Source organism: Camarhynchus parvulus, chromosome Z (genome assembly GCF_901933205.1).
Source record: "Camarhynchus parvulus chromosome Z, STF_HiC, whole genome shotgun sequence".
Classification (NCBI taxonomy): domain Eukaryota; kingdom Metazoa; phylum Chordata; class Aves; order Passeriformes; family Thraupidae; genus Camarhynchus; species Camarhynchus parvulus.
The window spans coordinates 28,828,039-28,852,852 of NC_044601.1; the positions used below are offsets into that span (position 1 = coordinate 28,828,039).

A 24,814-nucleotide genomic window follows, 5' to 3' on the forward strand; every position below is an offset into this window, starting at 1 on the left:
TTTGGATTATGTTTTCGGCTTATTTGTGCATGTATTTGCCTACACAGGATATGTATGGGTTTTAGGATTCAAAGCTAACCATCATACTCAAAGCTGAGAAGAACATGTTATCTACTTGTCACAGTTAGGGTAGACAAATGCAAATGAAGACTTTGGGGTTCGGACTTTTTCCCAAAATTATATTAATTCGTAACTACAGCCATGACAGGCCCATTACATTCAGGAAACAAATGAGCAGAAAGAGAGACAGTTACAGCCCCTGTTTAACAGCAGGGTTCAGTTCAGTTTGCCTTGTCCTCTCTGTGAAAGGACAGCTTCATGCTGAGCTGTCTTGTGTATGCCATTTCTGAGGGTCACTTTTGTTTGGAGCCTGATGTCCAGACACTCCCTGTGCATCAGGAGGGCATTGATGATGATCTCTCTGGTGATCTCTCTCACAAAGCACTGTCAGACACTGCCAAGCTCTGCCAACCCAAGCAAGGGTAGACATCCAAGAGTACTTGGACCAAAAATTGTCGTCTTATTTTGTTTGAGAGCCCAGTCAGTTGGTGAGGGTAGAATAGTAAAGAAATGAGGCATGGCATTTTCTGCAGCAGAGGAAATGCAAGCATTTTCTTTTGGCACAATGTGAAAGGAAGCTGCTAGGTGAAAACTATTTGTCATCATGAATGATTGTTTTCATTTCTCATGTTGGCATCTGCAGGAGACCTTATCTGAAGGGGTGTATATGTGGTTACACTCTTAAGTTATTAAAAAAAAAAACCTGTTGATGTCCCTGCATATGGTGGAGTTCTGTAGCACTTTTCTCCTCCATGTTCAGCCTTCCATCTGCCACTGTCAGAGGTCATAATGACAAAAAAAGGAATTGCAAGTAACCAGTGGGAAACCACAAAAGTGCTGAAAAAATTCCCGAGCAATCCATGAGTCATTATGCACTTCCAGAAGCTGAAACGTACATGTATTTTGGGTTGTAAGCTCAAAACAAATACTGTGTCTGGAAAAATTTTTGTTTGGATTCAATTGCACAGTGTGTAAAATGATTGTACATCCTAGGGACTGCAGGATTATCTCAAACCTCATGGTTGGGATATCACAAGGTTGCAAACAAACTCACTTATAAACTACAGAGGTTGTTGCTGTGGTGTGTCAAAGCTCTCCACATTTTTGGAAAGCAGCAAGACAAGGTAATGTAGAAGTTTAGTAGAACAATAAAAACAAAGATTCACGTAAGATTTTTTTTCCTGAAAACTGGATCTGAGCCTTGCTGTTCAGAGAAGACAAAAGATCCTCACATACTTCACCAAGTGCTCAGGTGCAGTCGCTATCACTATAAGCAGCATACTAGCTTAGCAGCATAGATATTTTTGCCTTCTGTACCCAGACCTTATCAAAATGTTGGATTCAAACTTAGGCTTCCACTGATTTCCTCTAAATCAAAGAATACAACCCTGAAGGATTTGGAGTTTTTTGTTATTTTGGGTTGGTTTGTGGGGTGTTTTTAGAAAGAGTTTGGTAGGAGACCAACTTTTAAATGCAGGCATCTGTTGACATTGAAGCTGCCTTCACCAGCCTGCTCATTTGTCAGGTGACCTGCTCATCAAATAATAGGACTGTTGAACTCAGTCCTCAGGAGCTCAGACCTTTTTGCTGAGGAGTTCTCTATGTGAGTGAGAGTTGCCAGAACTAGAGGCTGCCTGTCAGTATACTGTGCCAGAAGTTAAAGGTGAGAACGCAGGAGGGGATGCTAGGCCTGGCCCTGGGGTACATCCTGTCTGACACAGCTCTCCTACTGTTGGGTTTTTTACAAAATTTCTATCAGATCTGAATGCCTTTAGCAGCTAATATCCTTGTTTTTAAATTATTTTGTTTCATAAGATTTCTAGGGCTGGTTCTGCAGGTTATTGAAAGGCCAGAAGGTTCAAGGTTTATTTTCTAGCTCTAATTCGCTTCTTCCTTGTTAAACTGATCTTACAGCATCTACGTCATTCCCTCCCACCTTTCATTCTAGCATTCTCACACATACAAAAATCTATGCTGGGTGTTATGTAGTAAACCCAGACCAACATACAAGCAATTCAAGGAAACAAATAAAAATATGCAGTGCACATAAGCACCTATTCATTTGTTATTCCCAATATAGTATCAGTATTTACTAGATTAAACTATAATCCCTATAGTACATCCTGTACAAATCTTTTACAGATAGATGTCTTCAACTATGTAAGCTTGACCATTCAACTGACTCTTTCAGCCCTTCTAGATTAAAGTATCTTTTTTTTCTTTCCTAATAATGCCTTTGTATTTATTTTGGGCTTCCTGCATGGCTTTTGTGAGCAATGTTTACTCTGTATCTCCTTGAAAGACCTACTCTACCAAACCACATATCTTTCTGGAAAGTTTTTGTCACTCTCATCTTGCAAGAGACAATTCAATGAGACCAGAATAGCAAGGCTGATGCAAAATGGTGCAACTGAGAAGAAAAACAGACTGGACACCATCACAAAAGCTGAAAATCAATTTGTGACCAAGAGCATTAAAATTCCAGACAGAAAAATTACAGAAAGGATTCTAGACCAACAGATTCATTAGAGTTAAATCCCAAAATCTCTCTCTTGGTCACAGAACTCACTTAGTGTGACCAATTTTCAGCTCCAGGAAGAAAAAATAAAATTCCTCTCCATTAGCATGGGAGGATATTGAAAATTGGGAAATTCAAGGCTAATTGAGCCATGAATTATTATTTTGGCTGTCCCCTATGTGCCAGACATTATCAAAATGCCAGTCTCACTAAACCAGTTAAATATACAACATCTGAATTTGCTAGCACAATGAAGTTAAGCACTGTGGGTAGCATGGCTTCCTGACTAATACTACTTGCACATGCCTGCATGAAACATTATGATGGAGTTTTAATTACCTGAACTTTTTTATTTTGTATGACTTCTGCCCCACTTGGCTCAGAATGGAGGCAGTTCACTTGGTGAGAAGAAATGCCATGGTTTTTTTCTTTCAGCATGGTTCCCGAAGCTGTACATAGTGGCAGTGGCTCTAATAAAAGAAAGGCTGATTTGCTTCTGAGATTTTTGGTTTTGGTCATCCAGCTTGGGCATTTAATGATAATTAAACAATTTTCTGTCTGACCGGTGAAAAGACTGTACTCTGTTGTTTGTAGATGTAGGAATTTAGATCTTGAACTCATGTATATTCCTTAATTTTGGGTAACTAATCTGAGGCATCAAAGATTTGCAGTAAAACAGTTAAGCCAAAGCTGTTGGGGTGGCCTTGAACCTAGTATTTCTTAGTTTCTCTGAGGGTAACTCCTAAGAGACAATGAGTTCTGCTATTGAGTAAAAATCTTTCCTCCCATTTTCTATCCCTAATCACAGGCTTTAAGAGCTCACTTGAGTTTTGGAACATACCTACATTCCCTTATTTTTTGCTGTGCTGTCACACCAACATGGAAATATAGAAAGAAAAAACAAAGGGAACCTTGCAGATAGACTGAATGTGAGTCTTGGAGAAGTAGTCAGGGTTGGTTTTCTCAACCATTCTTCTGCTGTTTTCCTAGTGATTTCAAATGCTGAAAAGGGTGATTAATAATTAATATCCTAGAATAAAGATTTGTGTCTAATACTGTTTGTTTGAAGCACCTGCCAACTGTGTACAAAATACATGGAGGCTATTTCAGGAGGAAGTATCCACCCTGGAGAATATAAAAACCACCTACATGCTATGTGTGGATGTTTTGGGATTTTAATGGTGGACTGACGGCTTTTGTATCATGACATAACACCCTTTCTCCCAGGAACTAAGCCTGTATGTCAGTTTATCCAAGCAGTTAGAGAGAAGCACTGTGCTGGAAGGCCATGTGAGGCCCTCTCACCCAGCTTCTGGGGCTTCCATGAGAATTCTCTTTGAAATAGAGGGACAAAGCTGGTGGCTTCACTTTTCCCGGGATGTCAGAGAGCTCTGGAGCAGGGAGTCCTGCAATTTGCAGCTCTTTGTGGAGGAACTTGAAGTCAAACAGTCTCAAGACCAGTGAGGCTACATTGTGTCACAATTCACACGACTGAACGAGATCAGTTCCCTGATCTTCAGAGTCTAGTGCAAAGCCACAGCCTAGAAAAATAAAATTAGTTCCTAAGTCAAGTGCTCACAGCCCCAGGCAGTGATTGGAAGTCATTTCGCATGTGCAGAGCAAGAACAAGACTGCCTTCTTTCACCACAATGGAAATTGGAGTGTTGGAAGATGCTGAGGGGTGAGGAAAGTAAGACACAAATCAACTAGGCTTGGGAGACTCACCAGTTGTGCCAGTGAATGAGAGGGCTGCCTACTTTGAGGCCCTGACTGGCAACAGAAACTGGCATTTCTTCCCTTATTTCTTACTTCTACTCTCAGCTTTGGGGAGTGTGTGGGTTTAGTACTTGCTGCAGTGGCTTTTGTATCCAGGTTTTTGCATTTAACATCCATGTCTGGTTGGTCTCTGACGTACAGGGAGTCAAGGCTTTCACAAGGAATACCTCTTGAGGACTTTTGATTACCATCCATTACACAACCTAAGGAATATGGCTGGCATCCGTGTGTTTCCAGGCTTCTGTGGCACAGTCCCTCTTTCAATGCTGTGCTTCTCCAAGTACAGGGTTCTCTTAAACTCTCCAGTGTCACCACAAGTGATTGCTCCTGGCTCAGGGGCTTGTAAGAGGAGGAGTATAATCTGACAGGGGCCAAAACCTCCAATATGTAAAGTTCCTGTCTCAAAAGCAAGTGAATAGATTCTGCTGAAAGCAGCAGATAGAGATGCAATGGTACTCCCCCAAACTGGGGGGATAAGAATGCGGGTGGTTAAAGACAGTGGGACCACACAGCCTACACAGCCTACTGCACTGCCTTTATAGTAGCTGTTACACAGTGGAAGGACCAAAGGCAGATTACACTTCTTGTTGACAGTGAAAGAGCACATTCCTCTACAAGACAGGAGGGGACCAATAAAGGCAGGACCTCAAGGAGAAGCCAGTGGCATTAGATGGGAGTGTGATTCAAGATGAAAAAACACTTATTTGACATCACTTCCAGCCATTCATAGGAGGAAATTCTGAGCAGCAAAGATATCCAGCTATGAGCACTTGCCCAGATGTATCTTTATCTTGATGGGCAACAAAATATCCGCCAGGTGTTTGTTCTTTTGTTATTTCTTTGTATTTTTGTATTTCTCCCTAGTCTTTCACCTTAACTCTGGGCCCTCCTGTCTGGTTTCCATCTTCCTCCTGAGGGTGCTTTTTTTTTTAAAGAGATTGAGATGAAGTACTTAAGTTATCCCTACCTAGTTGATGTTACCATGACAAGGGTCATTTCAGCTTCTTAATGAGAGCCCTGAAATGGCTGTCCAGCGATACTTACTTGAATGTTGCCAGGGCAACCTAGGCACTCCTCAAAATTACTGGCTCTGTGAGCCTTCAACCATTCAATGCATTTGAGTTTTAGATAATCACCTGAAAATTGTGGGCAGATTGGTGGTTCAGCAATGGAAAGGAGTGCCTGTACAGTTGTAGATTGAGCATACAAGCATTTGAAAGCTTGATCAATTCCTTTGGATATTTTGAATAAGATCCCACTCAAAGATCAGTGTCTCTGCTAACAAAACTTTCCACGTCTCCATGTCAATGTTTTCATGTCACTTGACTGTTTCACTTCTTATCTTCAGATATTCAGGTACAAAAACAGTAGGAAAAAATTTTTAATTACCTGAAGTAGTACCTAAGTAGTCACACACGACCATTGAGAGTTACCTGTTCAGTTAGGGACTTTTCTGATCATTGTCTTGAAATAATTCAGTGGCTGATTCAACTCCCACTTCTGTGGCTCTGTGAGAGGGCAAGAATTAATGACTCCTGCTGATCACATGGTAACAAATGCCTTGCTGCATAGATGACATGTAATCATATGATGTGACTACTGAACCAGGAAGGGATTTGGGTTTTTTTGTCCAGGTGATATGACCCAAGTAGTTATGTGGCTAAGGGCAGTTGTATTTTATTTAGGTGTTGACCTGGCAAGGGAGCATCTGTTGACAGGCAGTGGTGCACAATGTAGGCAGATGTACATACATTGTAAGCTTTGAATTTAGGGCAGGGAAAAGAAAACCAAACTAAAACATTCACATGTCACAGCATGTGCACCAGAACAAACCAAACTGTCATTTTACATGGGTCAAAGGTGGCTGTAGGAATAAGCAGATATCCAGGGCAGAGGATTAACTGGAGTAATGCTAGAGATAGAAAGGGGAGAAAATGACCCAGATAAATACAGGAAGGATTTAGAGAACAAGTGTTGCACTCACTTGTGACCACAGCTTTTCTAGCATTTTTAAATACTAGAAGCAAAATTATTTGTCTGAGCTGAACATTTGCAAACCAGGAGAACTGCCAGAGGAATGATGGAACGGCACCTCTGGGAGCTGATCCTTTTCAACCTCACCCAGAATCTTTGCAGGACTGCTTTCAATGCTTTGCTGCCCAAAAAGATGGGAACTGAGAGCTGGCCCAATGCAGAGGGAAGGTAATTCTAAAGGCTGACAGTGCTCTAAGACAGGAATCTTGAACAGAAAAAGCACTGTGAGAGATTATTCAAGTTTTCTCCTGGGAGGAAAGGCATCTTCCCAACTAACCTTTAAACCCCTCTGCATAAATCAGTGACACAGAATGAGGGAACTGCCTCCAGCACTTCCCAAGCTCAATAATTACCTTTTAATTTGTGCAAAGCTAAGTGACCAGTGATCTCCTGAGACAGACTTTCTCCAAGTTATTTGTTTGTGCGTGTCTGTGTAACAGAAAGATACAGTCCTTTCTGTGCTAAGGTATTTTAGGGATGCATACAGCACATAGGTCATGATGAAGATGGCGGGAGCTGCAATTCTTCTGCAGCTCTGGAAAGGCAAGACAATCAGCCTGCTGCAAAGGCCAAAGTATTTCCTTACAGAATGCAAAGCGACCACAAAGATGGAAGGCTCCGTAAACACCTTAGCTCTAAAATGCCTCTCACTCTAATAGGGGGTGAACTCAGACTCAAGGTTCCCGTGGCCCTCCTCTCCTTGGCAGCCGCAGCAGGCACTTTTTCCTTGGTTCTTCAGGGTCATCCTCTAGAAAGGACTTAGCAGGAGAGCTACACTTGGACAAATGCCTACCCAGTGTGAAGTCAGCTTTGCTGCTTCTGCAAACCAGGCACTTCTGGAAAACTCAGATCCTTGTTTGAAAAATGTTCTGTTCTGTCATGCAATGAGAGGGACCCATCAGGGTGTATCTGTTGACCAGCGCTACATATGTAAGCATTTTCTGTGTTTTGCCAAAATGTCAGATGCCATTTAAGAGCTCAACAGCCTGAAGGCAAGGATGGGAATAATCTCTGAATGGCCAAGAAAACATCCTGACATGACTTTCTTGTTTCACCCAAGCTAAGAGAAACGTAAGAAGCCCAAAGCCCTAGTTAGACCTTGTGGTTTTACTGCTACCTAAACACTAGACAAGGAAGACCATCATTGCTCTCTAGATAAGCATTTGACAACTCAAAACTGTAAGTTTTCCGTTGACTACAAAACATATCTAAGCACAGTAGCCCTGTGAAAAAGCAGGCAAAGCAAACCCAAGACAGTAAATGTAATGCTACATGGAATACCTGTCTGAAGAATTGTTTGGATTCAAAGCTGATTAGCCAGGTCATTAGTATCTGACACACAGATAAACAGGTAAGGACAACAAACTGTTTTGTGAAATACAGAAGTCAGCCCAAGACATCTTCCTTTGCAAGCTGTCGAGTATAAACTTACTGTGCCAGAAAAAAATTAGCTTCCTTGTAAATCAAGCCACATATGAAAGGCTTCTGATGGAAGGCATCTGCACATGATGGAAACCCCCAGCCTCACAGATGTACGTTGAACTTTAATGCATTCCTGTGTGGTTTACATAGATAGATGACAAAATGAGGAATGTCCCTTCTTCCCCTTCCCTGTAGGTTTCAGTGTAGGTGGGAAAAATCTTTAGTTTTGTACAGTGGTGGCATTGCCTGATTGTTGCTGACCAGATTTTTAATCATGTTGTTCAAGCTCTTTTAACAGTACACAGAAAGTCTTAGGAGAACGTGTGCAGCATACAAGTATAAAGCATTCTTTGTCTAAGAGCACAAAATATTGTTAGTACTTGATGTGCAATTCAGATGACCATCATGCTTGCCAGCCCTACAGGACACCTCAGGAGTCATTGGTGGCCAGGAATGCATCAATCAGATGGGCTGGCAGTTAGCCTCTGAGGATCCCTGAGACACAACCTCTGTGTTTCTGAGTTGCTTTCATTTCCCAGGTCAGTGGACACAGATAGCTCTGATGACTCTATCAATTACCAGCTCTGGGGTTATTCTTCACTTTAGAATTTTATTTTTCAAGATGGTGTTTGAATCTTCCAGCATCTAAAAAACTTGTCTCAACAAGCCCAGTCCTCCTCTTATTTTTCTGCAGATTTTCTTACAATTGCTTCAACCACAGCAACCAAGGGAACAAAAGGGGGTGCAGAAGGACCAGGCCTCTGGAGGTGGGTTGTAGTTTGCACATAGAGGGGAGTACATTTGCTGGAGCAGCAAAGAGGAGAAAGGGAAATGTATGATCAGTGTAACAATATAAAATCACATCTGATTTTTTTGTGGCATCTCACAGCAGCAGAAGCAGTGTAGTCAGGTCTCAAGGGGACTCAAGAAGAGGTACTGTGAAAGACAGTTTTATGTCGATCACTATGGCAAAGACCTGTTTCCTGTATGAAATTTACCTTTCCTGGTAAAAAGGAGCCTAGCTGCAGGGCCTAACTCTGGCTACAGTGCCAAATCAGGAATCCTCCAGAAGTTGATGTTACAGCTGGACTCCTTGCTGGAGTGCTTCTGTAATAGTTAATGATGTCTCCCTTTCTAGGTTGTTGTATTTCTGGAGCTCCAACAACCCAAATGTGAAAAGAGAAGATGATGCTACAGACAAGGTCCATGCTAAGAATTCAGCAGTACCACTGGTCCAGTGCCTGCTATGCTGGGGAATCAGTAATTAGGAGACTTCTCTGGGCAGTTCTCCTTCATGCTATAGCCTAGGGATCTGCAGTTCCTGCATGGGACACAGAAGAAGTAACACCAGAGGACTCACAGATGACCAGACACACCTAGGGCTGCAGTGAGATGTTGCAGTTTGATTTTGAGCAGCCCTTCCCTGACACTTCTGGGAAAGTTTCTTTGCATATGTACTGTGAGGGTGGCTCAGGAGGGGAGGAAGGAGGAAAGGCAGAATGAATGTAGGTTGAGGTGGGCAGACTGGTATTTTTCCAAAGTGAATAATGCAGTTTAGGTTTTTCTACCTTGTTAGAGAGTAAGAACTGCAGTAAGGACATGACCAGAGAGGGCATGCTTGTCCAGGGAGCACTCTGTATGGTTTAAATACCTGCCAAGCAGCTTGCAATTGCAATGTCTCCCACCTGAGACACTGCAGACAACCACGTAAGCTTCCTACGGCATGGACACACACAGGGACAGCTGGGCATGCAGTGAACCAGGCTCCCTGAGCAGCACAGCTTCAGCTTTCGGGAAGGGCAGGGCATGGCAGCTGTGGTGTTTGGGAACCTGTGTATCTGCACCACAGTGACTCTGCAGCCCTGTTTCTCCAGCCCCACGGTGCAGGGTCCTGGACCTGCAGAGTTACTGCAGAAAACCGCGCACCTTGTGACTCTCCGCAGAACTTGGGCACCAACTGGGTGGTGAGAAAATCTTTGTTTCTGTTATAAGAGATTCTTCCCCATGGCTCCTGCATGCAGGAATGAACCTGCAGACTCCTGCTCTGTGCAGGTGTTGTGTGAGCTCCCTCTCATGCAGAGTTTTTGTCCTTTCAGCCAAATGATAGCTTCTGCCTAAGGCCAGCCCTTTGTTTCCTTTAGCCAGCGCTAACTTACATAGCAATGACACTTGAAAAGAACAGCACTTCTGGCTTATTTCACCATTGCTTTACAGTGGCAGCAAACACAACATAAAATCTCTCCAACTATGACATGCAGTGTGGTACTGAAAAACATCTTGTTTTGAGCAAGTAGCTAGAAGGTAAAACTTGATAAGAAGTTCATCCCCAGAAAAAGAAGAGAAATCATCTATTACTTTCCTTTCTATTGTTGATCAGTTATGATAAACACAGGGAATCTGTAGGTTTAAAGGATAAGAAAAAGAACCACTATTGTCTGGGCCAAATAGTGGTGTTCCAGTGAGCTCACAATCTACTCCATGGAGTTTGGTTTATGTACCCCAAAAGTGTGGATTCTCTAAAAGACACAGAAAATCTTCCATCTCTAATCAAGCTGTTTCATCCCTTTTTCTCTTGTCTTTCCTTCCCTCTTTTGTTCAAAGGATGAGAAGAATCAGGTGTTGATCACCAATGCTTGGCTGCAGATGGTGAGTACCTCTGCCAGTAAAGAAACTTTAACTGAAAACTAATGAATGTGATTTCTTAGCAGAAAAGCAAGACTGCTATCTTACAGATTATGTATAATGCAATACAGGCATTTTGAGTCCTTTAAAATTTCCCTAGTGCTCCTTTTAGAATTGAAAATTAAATTCTAGAGACTACACTAATCCTTTGGACAGACTGTTGACCTTTTGGGCATGGAAATCAACTGCATTGTTTTGCCAGTGGATGTAGTGATCTAGTAACAAAGAGTCCAGAGTTAAGAGTCCCATCATAGCTAAGAAGAGTATCTTCAAGGGGCTCAAGGCCTCTCCATAACCAGTGATGGGGACTCATGAGCATGCCAAACACCCAGTAAAACAGGTACCTGCACTTACCACTTCTGGGAAATTTCCACTTCTGCCTGAGACTGGGAGCCAGGGCATCTGTCCCCGAACACAGAAGTGGTCACATGCATACTGCTCATAGGGGATGGTGGGTAGTCCAGGGACCAGAGTGGGCCCAATGCTGCTTTGCTGCTGGCAGCACCCAGGCAGCTCTCTGGGATATTGCCTTCCTTCATGCTTTACAAACCTCTTACATAAACATTCCTCCTCCCTCTTCTGCAACCTGCTCCAGCTGAGGATTCACCTGCATGCTCATACAGAATAAGCAAAACTGACCTTCACTAAGAAAAGGGACCTCCTTTTCAGGACGGAATTTCCCATCAGGTCTGCCTGGCTGCCTATGGTGAGGGATACAGTGTTTTCTTATGCTGCATAAACAGATCTCCTTAAGGGCTTGTGGTCAGGAAGGAAGCAGTTCTTAAAGGAAAATCCATTGGGAGACTTGAATGATTAAACTAAATCCACTTTGATTTTCATAGCCAAACACTATCTCATATTAATATGTTCCGCTCAGCAGGCTGTTTCTTCCTCAGCTACCTGCTGGAATTTGCAGCAGAAATGAGCATTTTCATATTGCAAAAACTAACTGAGACAAACCTATATGACTACAGGATTGTTAGGTCAGAGCCTGTAGGTGTCCTGTCCTTTGCAGAGATGTTTTAGAGGTTTAGATGTTCCACAGAGGTGTTCCACCGATTAAGGTTTCCCTTGCAAACCTCTCACTGAGCTTCGTTGTAAGTCAGAAGGTTCTTCCCAAAAGCTGTTCTTGCACCTTTCTCAAATTAACTGTGTTGAGGTAGAGGAGATGGGATCAGAAACAGCCCCTTGGCATGTAAAGTTCACTTGCCTACCTCTCATAGCAAGGTGGTTAGTAAAAGAGCCACCCAACCTTTGTTATAGATTAAATTATTTCCACCCAATGGGGAGACTCAGACCATGGTCCACCTACCACTAACCACTTTGCTTCAGAACCAGCAGACCTCATTGAGGTGCCTACTGCCAATGGTTCTGCCAGCCCTCCAGCAAAGGTTTGGGATACCTGGCCACAAGATGAAGAGCTAAGCACTGTCTTCAGTAGTCACACTGTTATTTCCTCTATATATGTCAGCCTTTCTTAATAATTAAAACTGAGCATTAAACTATTATCATACTGAGGCTATTGCTATTGGCAAAATCTATTCTATTCCCATAATATTACAAAGAACTTAGAAGACTTTTAAAAGCCCATATAATCTGATGTATGTGTTTGTCAACAGTCCTGGGTTGATGTTTACTTGTCTTGGGATCAATCTGAATACCCAGGAGTGCAGAACTTGCGATTTCCTGCTGACCAGATTTGGGTACCAGACATTCTTCTGTATAACAGGTAAGCAAGATGTGAAATGTCTGGTAGGAGACTAGAAGTAAGTGCAGAAAATCAGCTATGCTTCACTGATACTATGGGCCTTTTGCACTCTATGGATTTGGCCTTACCCTTAAAGAGTAACAAAAACAAACAAGCATCAGCTAACAGATTTTTCTAGTAGCCCATCTGATCTTCCTTTCTGTAGTTCCACAGATGTCTTCTTTAACTTTTTCTCAGTGAACACAGAGAGGAAACTATTACAGTCTCTTCAAAATTACTGTATCTGCAGGAGAGCTACTGTCCTATATGTGTCATAGTGTTTCTGATTGAAATAAACAAATGGATTTTCATCTCACTTCCATTATCACATATTTTATAAACCTCTCCATCATTCTTCTACTCTGAACATTCACTAATCTGTTTTTCCTTCTACAGAGATGAATCTAGCTCTCTAGACAGCATTGCTGCAGTGTTGAATGAAGTGGAAACTCTCTAGACAGCTGTTTCCTTAATGCTTTCCAGGAGAAGGGGATTTGGGGTTTTCTCTAATAATATCTTAATTCTGGACTTATTTTTTTATCTATTGCAAACCCCAGATGTTGTTGTTCAGCTCTGCTGTCTTACTAGATTTTCCCTCTTATGTCTTTCTCTGACAGTTTTCAGGGTAATACTTTCTAATTACTCAGATTAAATTTCATTTTGCTGCTTTCCAGAGTTCACCGTGATCTATATTCCATTCCAAATCCTCACTACAAGATATCCAAAGGAGGCCTGGAGACACCCAGATTGTTTAAGTGCTTTTGTTTACCTCAGCTTTGCCTCTTACTGTCTCTTTATTCCTTTTCAGTGTCTAAAAATGAGGCATACAGCTTGGTCCATATTCTGTAGTTTATAAGAACATGCTGAAATTCAGATAGATACCAGCCTGCTCTTAGTAAGAAAAATAGATTGATTTGATGCAGTTGGCCCTTCACAAATCTGTGCCAGATGTTTCACCCCATTTTCTTTGAAGTTAGGCTGATATCTATAATTTCACCTTTAAAAGAAGTCAGAATTCTCTTTGATCTCCCCTAATTCACCATGCCCTTCCCTCTTCTCCACAAGCTCTCACAGATAATTGTTAATGCTTCAGAGGGTATTTCGGCCAGTCCTTTCAGTTCTCAAGAGTAAATTTCATCAGCTCAGCTGAGTAGAATCTCTCTTATCTACATTTCCTTAACCTGTTCATCCCTGTTCTGCCATGGACTCCTGCCACTGTGTGAGAATGGGTTGCAAAGACTGAGGCACACAGGGTGCAGGATACTGCAGCTCTCTGCATCCTGTTGTTTTTTCCCTTCCTTTCCTCTTTTCCTTGTTCCCTTGTGCTTATAAAATGTACAAAAATGTATAAAATGTACAAAAATGTATAAAAACCCCTTTTTGTTTTCTTTTATGTCCTTGATAAATATCACTTGTTCTGGACTTAGGCTTTTCAGTGTCATCCCCTTTGTTTTGTATTGGGGACTGAAGACTCAAGACATGAATAAAAAGCAGATCAGAAGAGTAATGGAGGCTCTGAATTTTTAAAATCTGGTTGAAAGACAGGGTGTGCAGGATGGTGTAGTCATGCAACACAGACCTGCACATAGCCACTACAGGCAAGGCTCTACAAGCCAGGGGATCCCTCTGTGGCTAATCTCTTTCTAAGAGACCCTCTGGAACAAGCCCCCAGACCTGCTTCTTTGAAGAATTGTGTCCTTGTCTGGCTCATTACCCCTTTAATTATCTCAGAATTTTGGGATAGTAAAAAAATTCTCTATTCTTGGTCCCTCCTGCTGTTGGAGTTTCAACGAATCTCCTCCTTCAAGCTCCTAAAATAACTTCTCTCCAGTGGTTTCCGCCAATGCTAGAAGCAAACTCTTGTCTGCTCTACATCTGAGGAGACTGCTGAGTTGTTATGTTGGGCCGCCATTGCTGTTACAATGTATCTGTTACTACAGATATCTGGGTGAGATAACAGATAAGGTGATTTATGTGGTGAGCTGGCTCATTTTGACAAGTGCCCTAGAAAAGCCTCATTGTCCCAACTGTCCAGTTTTTGGATACAGCTAATGTGGCACTTTTGCTTCTTTTCCTTCTGCCTTTTTTCTGAGACGTGCAACACTCTGCCTCTCACTTCTTTGAGGATATTGCAGCATGCAAGCAGCCTGCGCAGGTGCAGGCTGACAGTAACTACGAGGAACCGAGATATTTATCAAGGGATACTTCACCCAGATGTAGGAACTTAATTCAGCCAAAAGATTCTTTTTATGTTGACAGTTACATCTTTACTTGCACATGAGCTTGCTTTTTCTTTATTTTGTTCCGTTTTGTTTATACTGTGTTACAGCGCAGATGAAAGATTTGATGCAACATTTCACACAAATGTGCTGGTGAACTACTCTGGATCCTGCCAATATATTCCTCCAGGTAGGGCACAGAGAGTATTTGTTTACTTTTACTGAAGTAATTTCAAGCAGCTTTCCTTCAGGAATGAAACCAAGGGTGTTTAAAAGGCCTCTGTGGAAATTTTGCAACCTAATGTTTGCAACCTTGCAAACATTACTAGACTGTCTAATAATGGGACAGACCCACTATGAAAATTTAAGTCCATTATCAGTGGCATTTACACTTTATGAAGCAGTAAAATATTCCTCTGAGCAGTTTGCTCAAAACATCCAGAGGCCCCCCTAAGGTGTCATCCAAAGTAAGGTGTGCACTATGTCATCATGTTTCCTGTGCACTCCAGCTAGGTCTCTGTTGTGTGAAGTGTGAGCAGAGGTGACCCCAAGAGCAGCCCTCGCTGAGCATTGAAGCCTTTCTTGCCAGGCTGAGGCTAAAATCCAGGTAAAAAGACAAGCTGGAATTGGTCTCAGCCAGTGGGGCCCAAGTCTCAGTCTCTTTTAATCTGTGTTGCTGATTCCCTGCCACACCAGGGAGTCGCCAGCAAACACAGAGGCTATCCCACAGTTGCTCACTGTGGTGGACAAAAAATTCCTAAACTTTGTGTCATAGCATAGCACTGTCCCCAGGCAGATCCACAAGGCCCAGTGGGGATCAGCAATCATTCCCTGATGGCTGCTTCCCTGTTGTTTCCTACCCATCAGACCCCTTAAAACATCCCAGAACATGAACTAGACACATCCAGAGTTAAATTCAAGGCTTGGTTACCACACAGATGATAAAGGCCAGCACCGAGCAAGGTTTAGGACAACAGTGTATTTTCAAAGGGCTGTGGGTCTGCAGCATGGCCTGTCCAGGAACTCCTTTCAAAGAGCTGGTCACAGCACAGTTAGTCCCTGGGGTGTACTCTTTGCTCCTGTCAGACCAAGCAACACTGCCTGCAATCTGCTAGGGCCAGCTGGCACTGGGAAACAGGCTGGGCTGCTCCTGGATGGCCACAGTGTCCCAGGCAACCTACCTCAAGGATGCAGTGAGAGAGATCTTCACTGGTGGAGGAAGGGAAGTTATTCCACTCATGGCAGCATCTTCCACCTGCAATACTTGTTTGGTTACCCCATGACTGTATCACACAGATTTTTTGAAGAGGAAACTTGTCACAATCAGAGGCAGATAAGGGTAAGATGAAATGCACCCTGCACATGCTTGATCATGACTGATTTCTATCTACAGGCATTTTGAAGAGCACATGTTACATTGATGTCCGCTGGTTCCCCTTTGATGTGCAGAAGTGTGATTTGAAGTTTGGCTCCTGGACTCACAGTGGCTGGTTGATTGACCTGCAGATGCTCGAGGCTGATATTTCCAATTACATCTCAAATGGAGAATGGGATTTAGTGGGTAAATTGGCCAACCTACAAATTTTCAATAGTCTAATTTTCAAAGGCAAACCTCAAATATATAGAAATTATCAATCAGTTGGACATGGAACGCAGATATTAAAAATATAGATCTAAGAAGAAGCAAAGAAATAGGAAAAAAATCACATATCAGAGACAGCATTTCAGCAATGTTCATTGAACTGTGTCTGAAAACACTGTGTTCTGAAGCAATTGCCTGCCACTGAGTACATAAATGAAAGCTACTAGTCCTGACACATCTGAGCAGTTTGTCAGTACTAAACTTGGATGTGTTTCTTGTAGGTGCATGGAGTACTACTGTCACATTTACTCGAATACATCAGCAAAAATGATTGGTGTAAAAAGTATTTCAGCAACACTTTTACATAAAAGGATCTTTCTCACCCAGAAAAGCATCAAAATGTCTCCCAGTTCATAACATGCACAGATTAGTATGTCTCTCTTCTATGCTTTGGAAGGTATCTGTATTTTCAAAAGAATTTATGTCCAGAACTAGTTATTCAGAGAACTAGTAAGTTATTTTGAACTCATTTATGTAGCTGTAAGTCACAAGCAATGTTACAGAAATTGATGGAACTTAGACAACTGCAAGGAGAGGTTATGAAAAATACATTTATCTTCTGGTTTGGATATACAGACAAGGAAATAAGTGCCCTACAACTGCATGCAGTATTTTTACCATGCAGGGCATCTGAGAAATTATATTCAGTTTTGTGAGAAGCCAGAAGACTCCACAGTAAAATGCTCCTAAAGTCCAGCTATTTTAGAGCAATTCTCCCTTCCAGTTCTCCTTTACAGTGGGTATTTTTGTCCAATAACTTTGCATATCTGATTAAGAGTTTGTGGTTTATCTGCCTTCAACCCTGACCGGGGAGAACAAAACAGGGACTTATTTAGCTCATACAGCAAAAGCATTAAATAGCACCTCAGGCAAGCCATAGCTATATCCTTTAAAAAAACTTTGCTAAGCCTCTGCCAAAATGCACACATTGTCATATCATCTGTCATGTCCACAGAAACAAAAGAGAAGTGAGCGATTTTGGCATGAAAGACACAAGGTGCTGACTTCTTCCATCTCTCCTGACATTTCCAGTGCTCTTGCAGTCCCCATCATGGAGTATGTCAGGCAATCTGCTGCAGCAGGATCACCATGGGCAACCCTGTGGTACAGCTGTATTGAACAGCTATGCCTCTTAACCTTCAGATATAACAGACTTTGAGCTTAACTTGGCATCCTTTTTGAAAAGTAAGCCTGTCTGTTTTTTCCTGACCAAAAAAAGAGCAAAAATGTATAGAGGATGATAGAAAAGTAAGAAGCAGTGGCCTTGTCACCCAGAAAATCTGCTGCACATGCTAGTGAATATCACATCAACAGTATGTTACCATTCACAGGATGTAGGAAGGCAGAATGCACATTGTTGAGGTTGTGATGCTCAGGACTGTTTTGTTCTGGCTCAGATGAGCTTTATTAGCTAAGCTAGACTTGAATAACTCAGAAGGCATGAAAGCAAACCCTAGAAAACACAGAAGGTGGACCAAGAATAGCAGAGGTGACACTCATTGGCTCATAAACCATCACTTCTTGGTCCAGTCCAAGGAGATTACAGGGAGTCCTGCATCTCTCCCCAGTGCTCTGATCATCCTGTCTGTAGGTGTCCCAGGGAAGAGGAATGAGATGTACTATGAATGCTGCAAAGAACCGTACCCAGATGTGACATACACCATCACCATGCGTCGACGCACCCTCTACTATGGCTTGAACTTACTAATTCCCTGTGTTCTCATATCTGGCTTAGCACTGCTTGTATTCCTTTTGCCAGCTGATTCTGGGGAGAAGATTTCTTTAGGTAAGTGCTAAAATATTCATTTGTTTTATAAGCGTCCTATAAAATAGGAAAATAAATACCTCATGGCCCTATGTTGCTCAATGAAGAAAGATTTCACTAGAAGAGCAATAGAAGTACTTTTTTGGTTACAGGAGCAAGGGTAACAGCTTTCTGTATGGCATTCACACATCCTGTGCTACATATAATATCTTGTGGCCTGGGAGGAAGCTGAACTTGTTGCTGGCACAGGCGGCAGTGATAATATTCTGTCATGCCTGTTGTTATGTATTTTAGTACATCTCAATGCATTTCACAGCTCATTGACTCTTGACTCTCTTTTTTAGATGAAACATACTAGGAAGCAAAGAGTGGAACAGCTGTGAACAGCAGCAGCTGGGCACTGGATTTTCACCTTAAAAATTAGCTCCCAAAACACCTAGTCATGTGTCCCCCGTGAACACAGCCATGGGAAGGGCTAAATGAGATTTATTGTTGTGTGTGTTGATAAAAATGGGAAGAGTCTCCTTCCAAGAGGAGATAGGCAAGAGCTGTAAATACAGCAGACTGGGCCAGCTGAGATCTTAAGAGTTAATTGTGCATGATTCTGTCTCAGGACAGAAACTTCTAAATCATATGAAGTGTCCTCAGTGGGGCTTTTTTTGGTTAAAAAAAAGGTATCTGAGCAGCCTGCCTTACAAGAAATAAAACACAGGCTATCAGGAGTACAATTGCTGTCTATGAAATAAAGGATGGGTATAAGGAAAAGAGTTATTTGAGCTGAAGTACAATGTTGACATAAAAATAGGAGCTAATGTTCATGCATTGACCTTTTGATTTCTCAGTATCAGGATGGTTAAGTTTAGCAACAGCCTTTCCACATAGAATAAAGAGCTTATTTTAAAACAGACTGCATGTCTTTGAGGGATGTTATATAATATGTAATAGCAAAACCTAGGCTGCTGTCTGTGCAAGTCTCTCCTAGCTCTTAACAACCATTTGGGCTTTGTGCAATGTTTCGGAAAAGCACTGTAGTTCACCAGTTTTGCAAGCTTCATTTCACTCAGCAAAAAAGATTTCTCCATTACTTTTAGAGAAGCAAAGTTTTGTGTATATTAGAGAAAGTGAAAAGAGAGCAGATAGAGTTGAGTCTAAAAACACTCTCACTTTGTGGAAGTTCTAATCTTCATTGACATTAAGTCATGGGTTTGCCTTAGCTGTATATCAGGACAATGCTATATTTAACAGCAAAGACATCAGAGGAACAGCTGCAGAGTTCATTTACCTCATTCTTCCCAAATATGTTCCCTCCCTCCAGGTATCACTGTCCTTCTTTCCCTGACTGTATTCATGCTGCTCGTGGCTGAGATCATGCCTGCAACTTCTGACTCTGTCCCACTAATAGGTAAGTTGATTTTCACTGCTTTGTGCACTGTGATGCCTCTCAAGAGCTGTTCAAAGCCAATTTGAGGTCTGACTCTTTGTTACTCCAGTTTTGCATTCAGCAATGTCAGGAATGTCAAGCTGGATTTCACCATGTGCATGTATGAAGAGGACCTACATGAGGTTACAGAAAGGCACTGGAAATAATAGATAAGCAGTTAACTGCAAGGATTGAGAGGACATAGAATCTACACTGCAGAAAATTAATTTTTCTTCTTCTGCATCACACCACCTCCCTGCAATTACACAAATCCTTCCTGCCTTCCCTCTTTCCTCAATCTGAAGAACAATTCAGGATGCAACAGTCATAATTCAAGTATGTCATTGAAGCATTTTTATTGTGTACTGAAAACTATGAGGCAGATCATAATTTTGGGATTGTGGCCAGACAGACATTGTTACAGCCTCTGTTTTTGTAGGACTGCCCCTTTACCTTGGTCTCATGGGGCCTTATTGCAGGGTAAACAAAATACACCTGTCCTATTTTACAAAGTAACAAATGAACACTACCTAAAAGACCTGTGAGTACAAACCATGACTAAAGTACATGTTCTAGACAGCAGAAATGAACAAAATAGTCAAAAATGTATCTAGGTGCTGATGGAAGATGCACCTCACATTTGTATAATGGAAGCCTCAAAAAAGTTATATAATAACTAGGACAAAAAAAGCATTTACTCAGACAGCTTCATGATCTCTCTTCAAGGCTTTAAGACTAGGCCTGACTCTGAGGAAGGATATAAGCATGCAACAGTAGGGACAATGGCACCCATAGGCAAGAGTTTCTGAAAGCCTCCAAAAACCTTACTCATCTCAGTGAAAGTCAGCAGGACTCTTGGCTTTGAGTCATACAGGAGCATCCAAAAAACTAATGAAACCTCTTTCTGAGCATATACCTAGGACACAATGGAGACAGACACAGTTCTAAGAGAAACTGGTGTGCAGGGAGGAGACACAAGCCATCTTGAACCACTGTTGACATAACTTTGCTGTGTTTAATACATAACAAATCTCATTTAGAATTTGTAAAGGGGCACACTAGCCTATGGCCAGTCCACTAGCTTTAACCTGAACAGTTTCTACTAATACAGTCTTCTATCACAGAAGGTAGGATTTGTACCGAGAAAAGCTATGAATAATCATGTATTTTTACAGACTTTGATGTTGCAATGACAGACAATTTCTGCTTATCAGAGAATTCCTAAAGTTGCTGTAAATGATATCTACTACTCTCTCATTCTGCAAATATTTTAATTTGTTATTGAAGACAACCATGTTGGTCAGACATGATTTATTCTTATTAAACTTTGGATGGCTGTTCCCGTCCCCACCCCCTTCCTCAACTGTCCAGAAATGTTCCCCGAGGACTTGCTGCCTGATTTACCCAGGGACAGAGTCAGAATGACAAAGCTCTTGTTCTCTGGATTGTCCTTTTGAGAGGTGGATGCAACATCTGTCTTTCTCCATATCCTTGGTCTTGCAATGATCCCATTAGGATTCTTGATGATCCCATGGATTTGGGCAGGTTCAGATCTCACAATCAATCCATGAGTCCTTCCTTACCTATTGCTGGTTGTGTTACTCATCCTTGAACCATCTCTAAACACAGAGATGTCAGAGACCTTGATGGTGCAAACCAAGGCAAACACACTGACTTGACCTTATCACTGTTCACTGTCACTAAATCATCCCCTCTTTTCAGCAGCAAGTCCATGTTTGCCTTGTTTAACTGTTTGAATAGTGCTTGTGTGGTGATAGAAACTCTTCCTGTTGCCTTTGATTCCCACACCAGCTTCAATTAATGAGTTTTAACATTTCTGACACCAACCATAATGACCAGATAATGCTTCCAAATTTTCATTTTGTAGCCTGTCTCTGCTTCCCACAATGCCATCTCTTCTACGCTGAAGCCCTACCATGAGTTCACAGTTTAGCTGCACTCATCTACTGGTGTGTATACCTATTTCTTGCATTTGGAGGCACTGTGCTTTAAACTCTTGCAGTTTTCCTGTGCTGCTTTATCTTTCAGAGCATCCCCTGTTGGGATCCCAGCTACTAGTTCCCCCCAAAATGACAAGTCTCTTCACCTGAAGTCCAGGGTCTATGCTTTGCTGTTCTTAGTCCTCACTCAATTAATGGTCCTGAGCTTCACTATTTTACAATAACTCCAGCCTAGGTTGCCACTGATTATTATGTTCCCAAACAGTTCTTCATTGCTAGTGAAGCACAATGTGCACCACCCCTGGTTGTACATTATATATGTGCTGCCTTTTCAGTAGTCATCAGGATAGATCAAGCCCCTGGTGGCAATGAGGGTTTGTGAGACAGAGGTTTCCCTGAGCTGTTTTAAGGAGTCCCCATGTCCACTGTGTTTGGATGGTCTATTATGAACTGTCACCACAGAATCACTCCTTTTGGCCTCTTCACTGAAGCTGATCCACAAGTTCTCCAGGAGCTCTCATCCATCCAGACAGAAGGCCCTCACACCCAAATGGCTCCTTCATATAACTTCTTTTCCTGAAGAGCTTCTGGTAGTGAGAAATGTCCCTCAACATCTCAGATTTCCAGTAACATTATTTTTTTACAACTATGTTCAGAATTTCAGTTGATCCTGCGTATTCCCCAGACTTAATGCATTTTCTCACTCTGGAGGTGAGATCTTCCACCTGGTTTCACAATTCTTGAGGTCTTTCTTGCTCTGACTACCCAATACTATTTTTTTCCACCCTTGTCTGCTACTTCTGCATTTACATTTGGGTTGTTACCTCCCTTCCACAGTATTTCTAGTTTAAAATCCTGCCCTTACCTTCTTGCTCCACTCCAAATTTGCAGGGAGACTGCTTATCCATTTGGCTTCTGCACCCAAACAGCTCTTTTTCAGTAAGTGCTCAAAGCTGGACTGTGCACTTTTACATGATCTTGAATTCTGAAAACCTTATCCTTACTCTAACAAAGTGACATAGCATCCTTTCCTCGCAGTGGTCTTACAGGTGATCTCACAGAGAATATTTTAGCTGCTGAATAGAATATGCCAGGTCATGATCATAGTTTTTCAGTTTTTCAGTGTGATCTCTAGTTCAGTTAAATCCTCAGAATTAATACGATGAAAAGAAGCATATTGGAAAGCTCATTCCAGTTTTGAAGAATCAGCATGGTTAGCAGCAGGTTTCAGGAATAAATAAGTCTTCTAAAGCATGTGATTTGTGAAGGATGCAGATAATTTGATCCTGAAGTAGAAAGATCCCATGCTGATATGCTGAAGAGTCACTGTTATTGGTCTTCATGCATCAGGGTGCAGAGATACTTTGAAAACGTGACTCCACATGCTTTAAAAATCTGCACTATATTTTTAGGGCCTGAGTTTTTAGAAACAAGCATGCATCCATACCTCTCTGGATCTGCCTGCACCCTCACAACCTTTGCTATTTCAAAGCCACTAATGCCTAGCATGCGTGCTTTCTTCTTCTGACCTCAGCTTTAACTACTGAACTCTAATAATATGGAAAAATATCACAGCTGCTGTTGGAGTGTCTTTATTGAGGTAGCAAAGGAGAACTGGTCTAATATGACACCAAGAAAAGTACGAGCTTTTGTGATCTGGAATGTATTTACAGAGTAATGTGGAAATCATAAGTTAGTTCCTCTTATTTGAGGGGAACTTCAAATTATATTCATAACAAACAAAGCACCTATCAGATTAAATAATCAGAAGGATGCAAGTGGGACAAGACAGCTGCATTTTTGTACCTTTGCAAAGTGGGTCACCCCTTCCTTGGTATGTGTTCTGGATTCTCTGTCTGTTTATAAAGCTACCCAAAGCAGAGACTCTCTTACTCCACACATCCAACTTCCCCAGATGAGAGATTCCTATTTCTCAGCAGCCTACCAACTATCATGTTAATATATGTTAAAACAGGTCAACTTCTTTTTCTGTAAAGAGCAAGTGACAAGACTTGACCTAGGAATCAGTAGCTGGCTGCTCAGCACCTTAGAGCACCAGAACCCTGCTGCTCCTGCTGCAGGGTAGAGCTTTCATATGTTCCAGTTGGACAGGCTGCCCCCCTGCTCTCACTCAGCTTTCTTGGCATTTGCATTTACATCAGTACCTCCTTGCCCAGCAGCATGCTGGCTCCCATCCTTCTCTAGCACACCGTCCCTTTTGGGGAAAATATTTATTTTCAAAGCCCAGTTTTCAACAGCACACATCTATGCAAAGAAAGGCACCACAATATTTCAAAACTTGAATCCTGCCCTTCCACAGAGATGCCAATGAAAGGAGAAGGCTGAACCAGGGAATGATGTCTCTGATTCTGTTTAAAACATTAGTCACCCATAGCTCAGCAATTAGCTCAACCATTTAAGTAAAAAAGGGTCGAAGGCCCATGATATCTACAAACACAACAGTTTGGCTAGAATCCAGCGTATGTCAACTTAATGAACAAAGATTCTTTCTCTACAGGGTACTGGAAGTCCCTCCTGGCACTTAAAACCTCTAGAGTGTAGCTCCTAAAAGCCTTTCAGACCATGGCTATACAGCAGCGACTGTGTCCTAAACTTACCCTTTCTACTGTAGCTTAATCATGCCTTGCGGGAAGTGTGTCTTGCTGCAGCCATGATTTTACTTACTTTTAATTTTTCTCTTTAAAGTTCTTTTACCAAGAGTCCATATAACTCCAGTAGGAAACTGGAGTTCATTACTTGAGGAAAGTATATACAGAAATGCAGAGAACTCCAGATGTACTACACAACTAAATTATTGGTCTGACTGTGCTAATCGTTGGGTAAAATCATAAAGCCTGTGTGATACAGCTCAGGTATAAGACAATTGGTTTTTTCTCTTTTTAAAAACCTATGTAATTATGCAGATTTGTTCTGCACTATAAATGCCAGTAATTTTGTGTGGATTTCATGCACCTTCCAGTCCTTATTATTGCACTTATCCAGTGCATTACATAGGAAGACGTAACCATGTCTGACTGTGTTGATTTCCTGGTTCAGCAACTAGATCAAAATTGAACAAATACTGCTATTTACAAGTACTGTTATTTTAATTAGAGCCTTTGTACAAGATCAGGCTCTGCCTCTTGAAATCAAAGGACTAGGTAATTCATCTGAAAACTACATTGGAGGTATTTAGCTCTACACTGTAAGGACCATTTTTTAAAAATAAAGATATTGTGATCCATGTTAAATGAATGGTTGAAACCAATTATATTAGAGGTATTTTCAAACCTAAATGATTCAATTATTCTAGGTAAACAACAGTGGACAAGGATCGGGTTTTGGTAATGGTTATATGGCCATTTCTCAGGAAAGGATGATTTCTTTCCTTAGGCAATAGATATATGGCTGAATTCCTTTAAAGTCTTCATATCCCTGATCTGTTTCATAAAACAGTGTTTTCTATCCAAAAGCAACCTTATAATTAAGCTTAGGAAATCATGCATTAAGAAGTCACTAAGGAACAAATTCCTCGAAGTCAATACAGATTCCTAACTACAACTCTTAC

General features: G+C 41.7%; 1 protein-coding gene across 1 annotated transcript in view; it reads left to right on the forward strand.

Moving 5' to 3' along the window:
- LOC115915495 (neuronal acetylcholine receptor subunit alpha-7-like) overlaps nucleotides 1–24,814 on the forward strand; it is a 57,666-nt gene that overhangs the window by 19,102 nt on the left and 13,750 nt on the right. Inside the window, exons 3-8 of the mRNA XM_030968952.1 lie at nucleotides 10,412–10,456; nucleotides 12,112–12,221; nucleotides 14,569–14,648; nucleotides 15,852–16,019; nucleotides 17,692–17,886; nucleotides 19,181–19,267. Coding sequence (XP_030824812.1) covers nucleotides 10,412–10,456; nucleotides 12,112–12,221; nucleotides 14,569–14,648; nucleotides 15,852–16,019; nucleotides 17,692–17,886; nucleotides 19,181–19,267 — 685 coding nt within the window. The remainder of the gene's footprint in view (nucleotides 1–10,411; nucleotides 10,457–12,111; nucleotides 12,222–14,568; nucleotides 14,649–15,851; nucleotides 16,020–17,691; nucleotides 17,887–19,180; nucleotides 19,268–24,814) is intronic.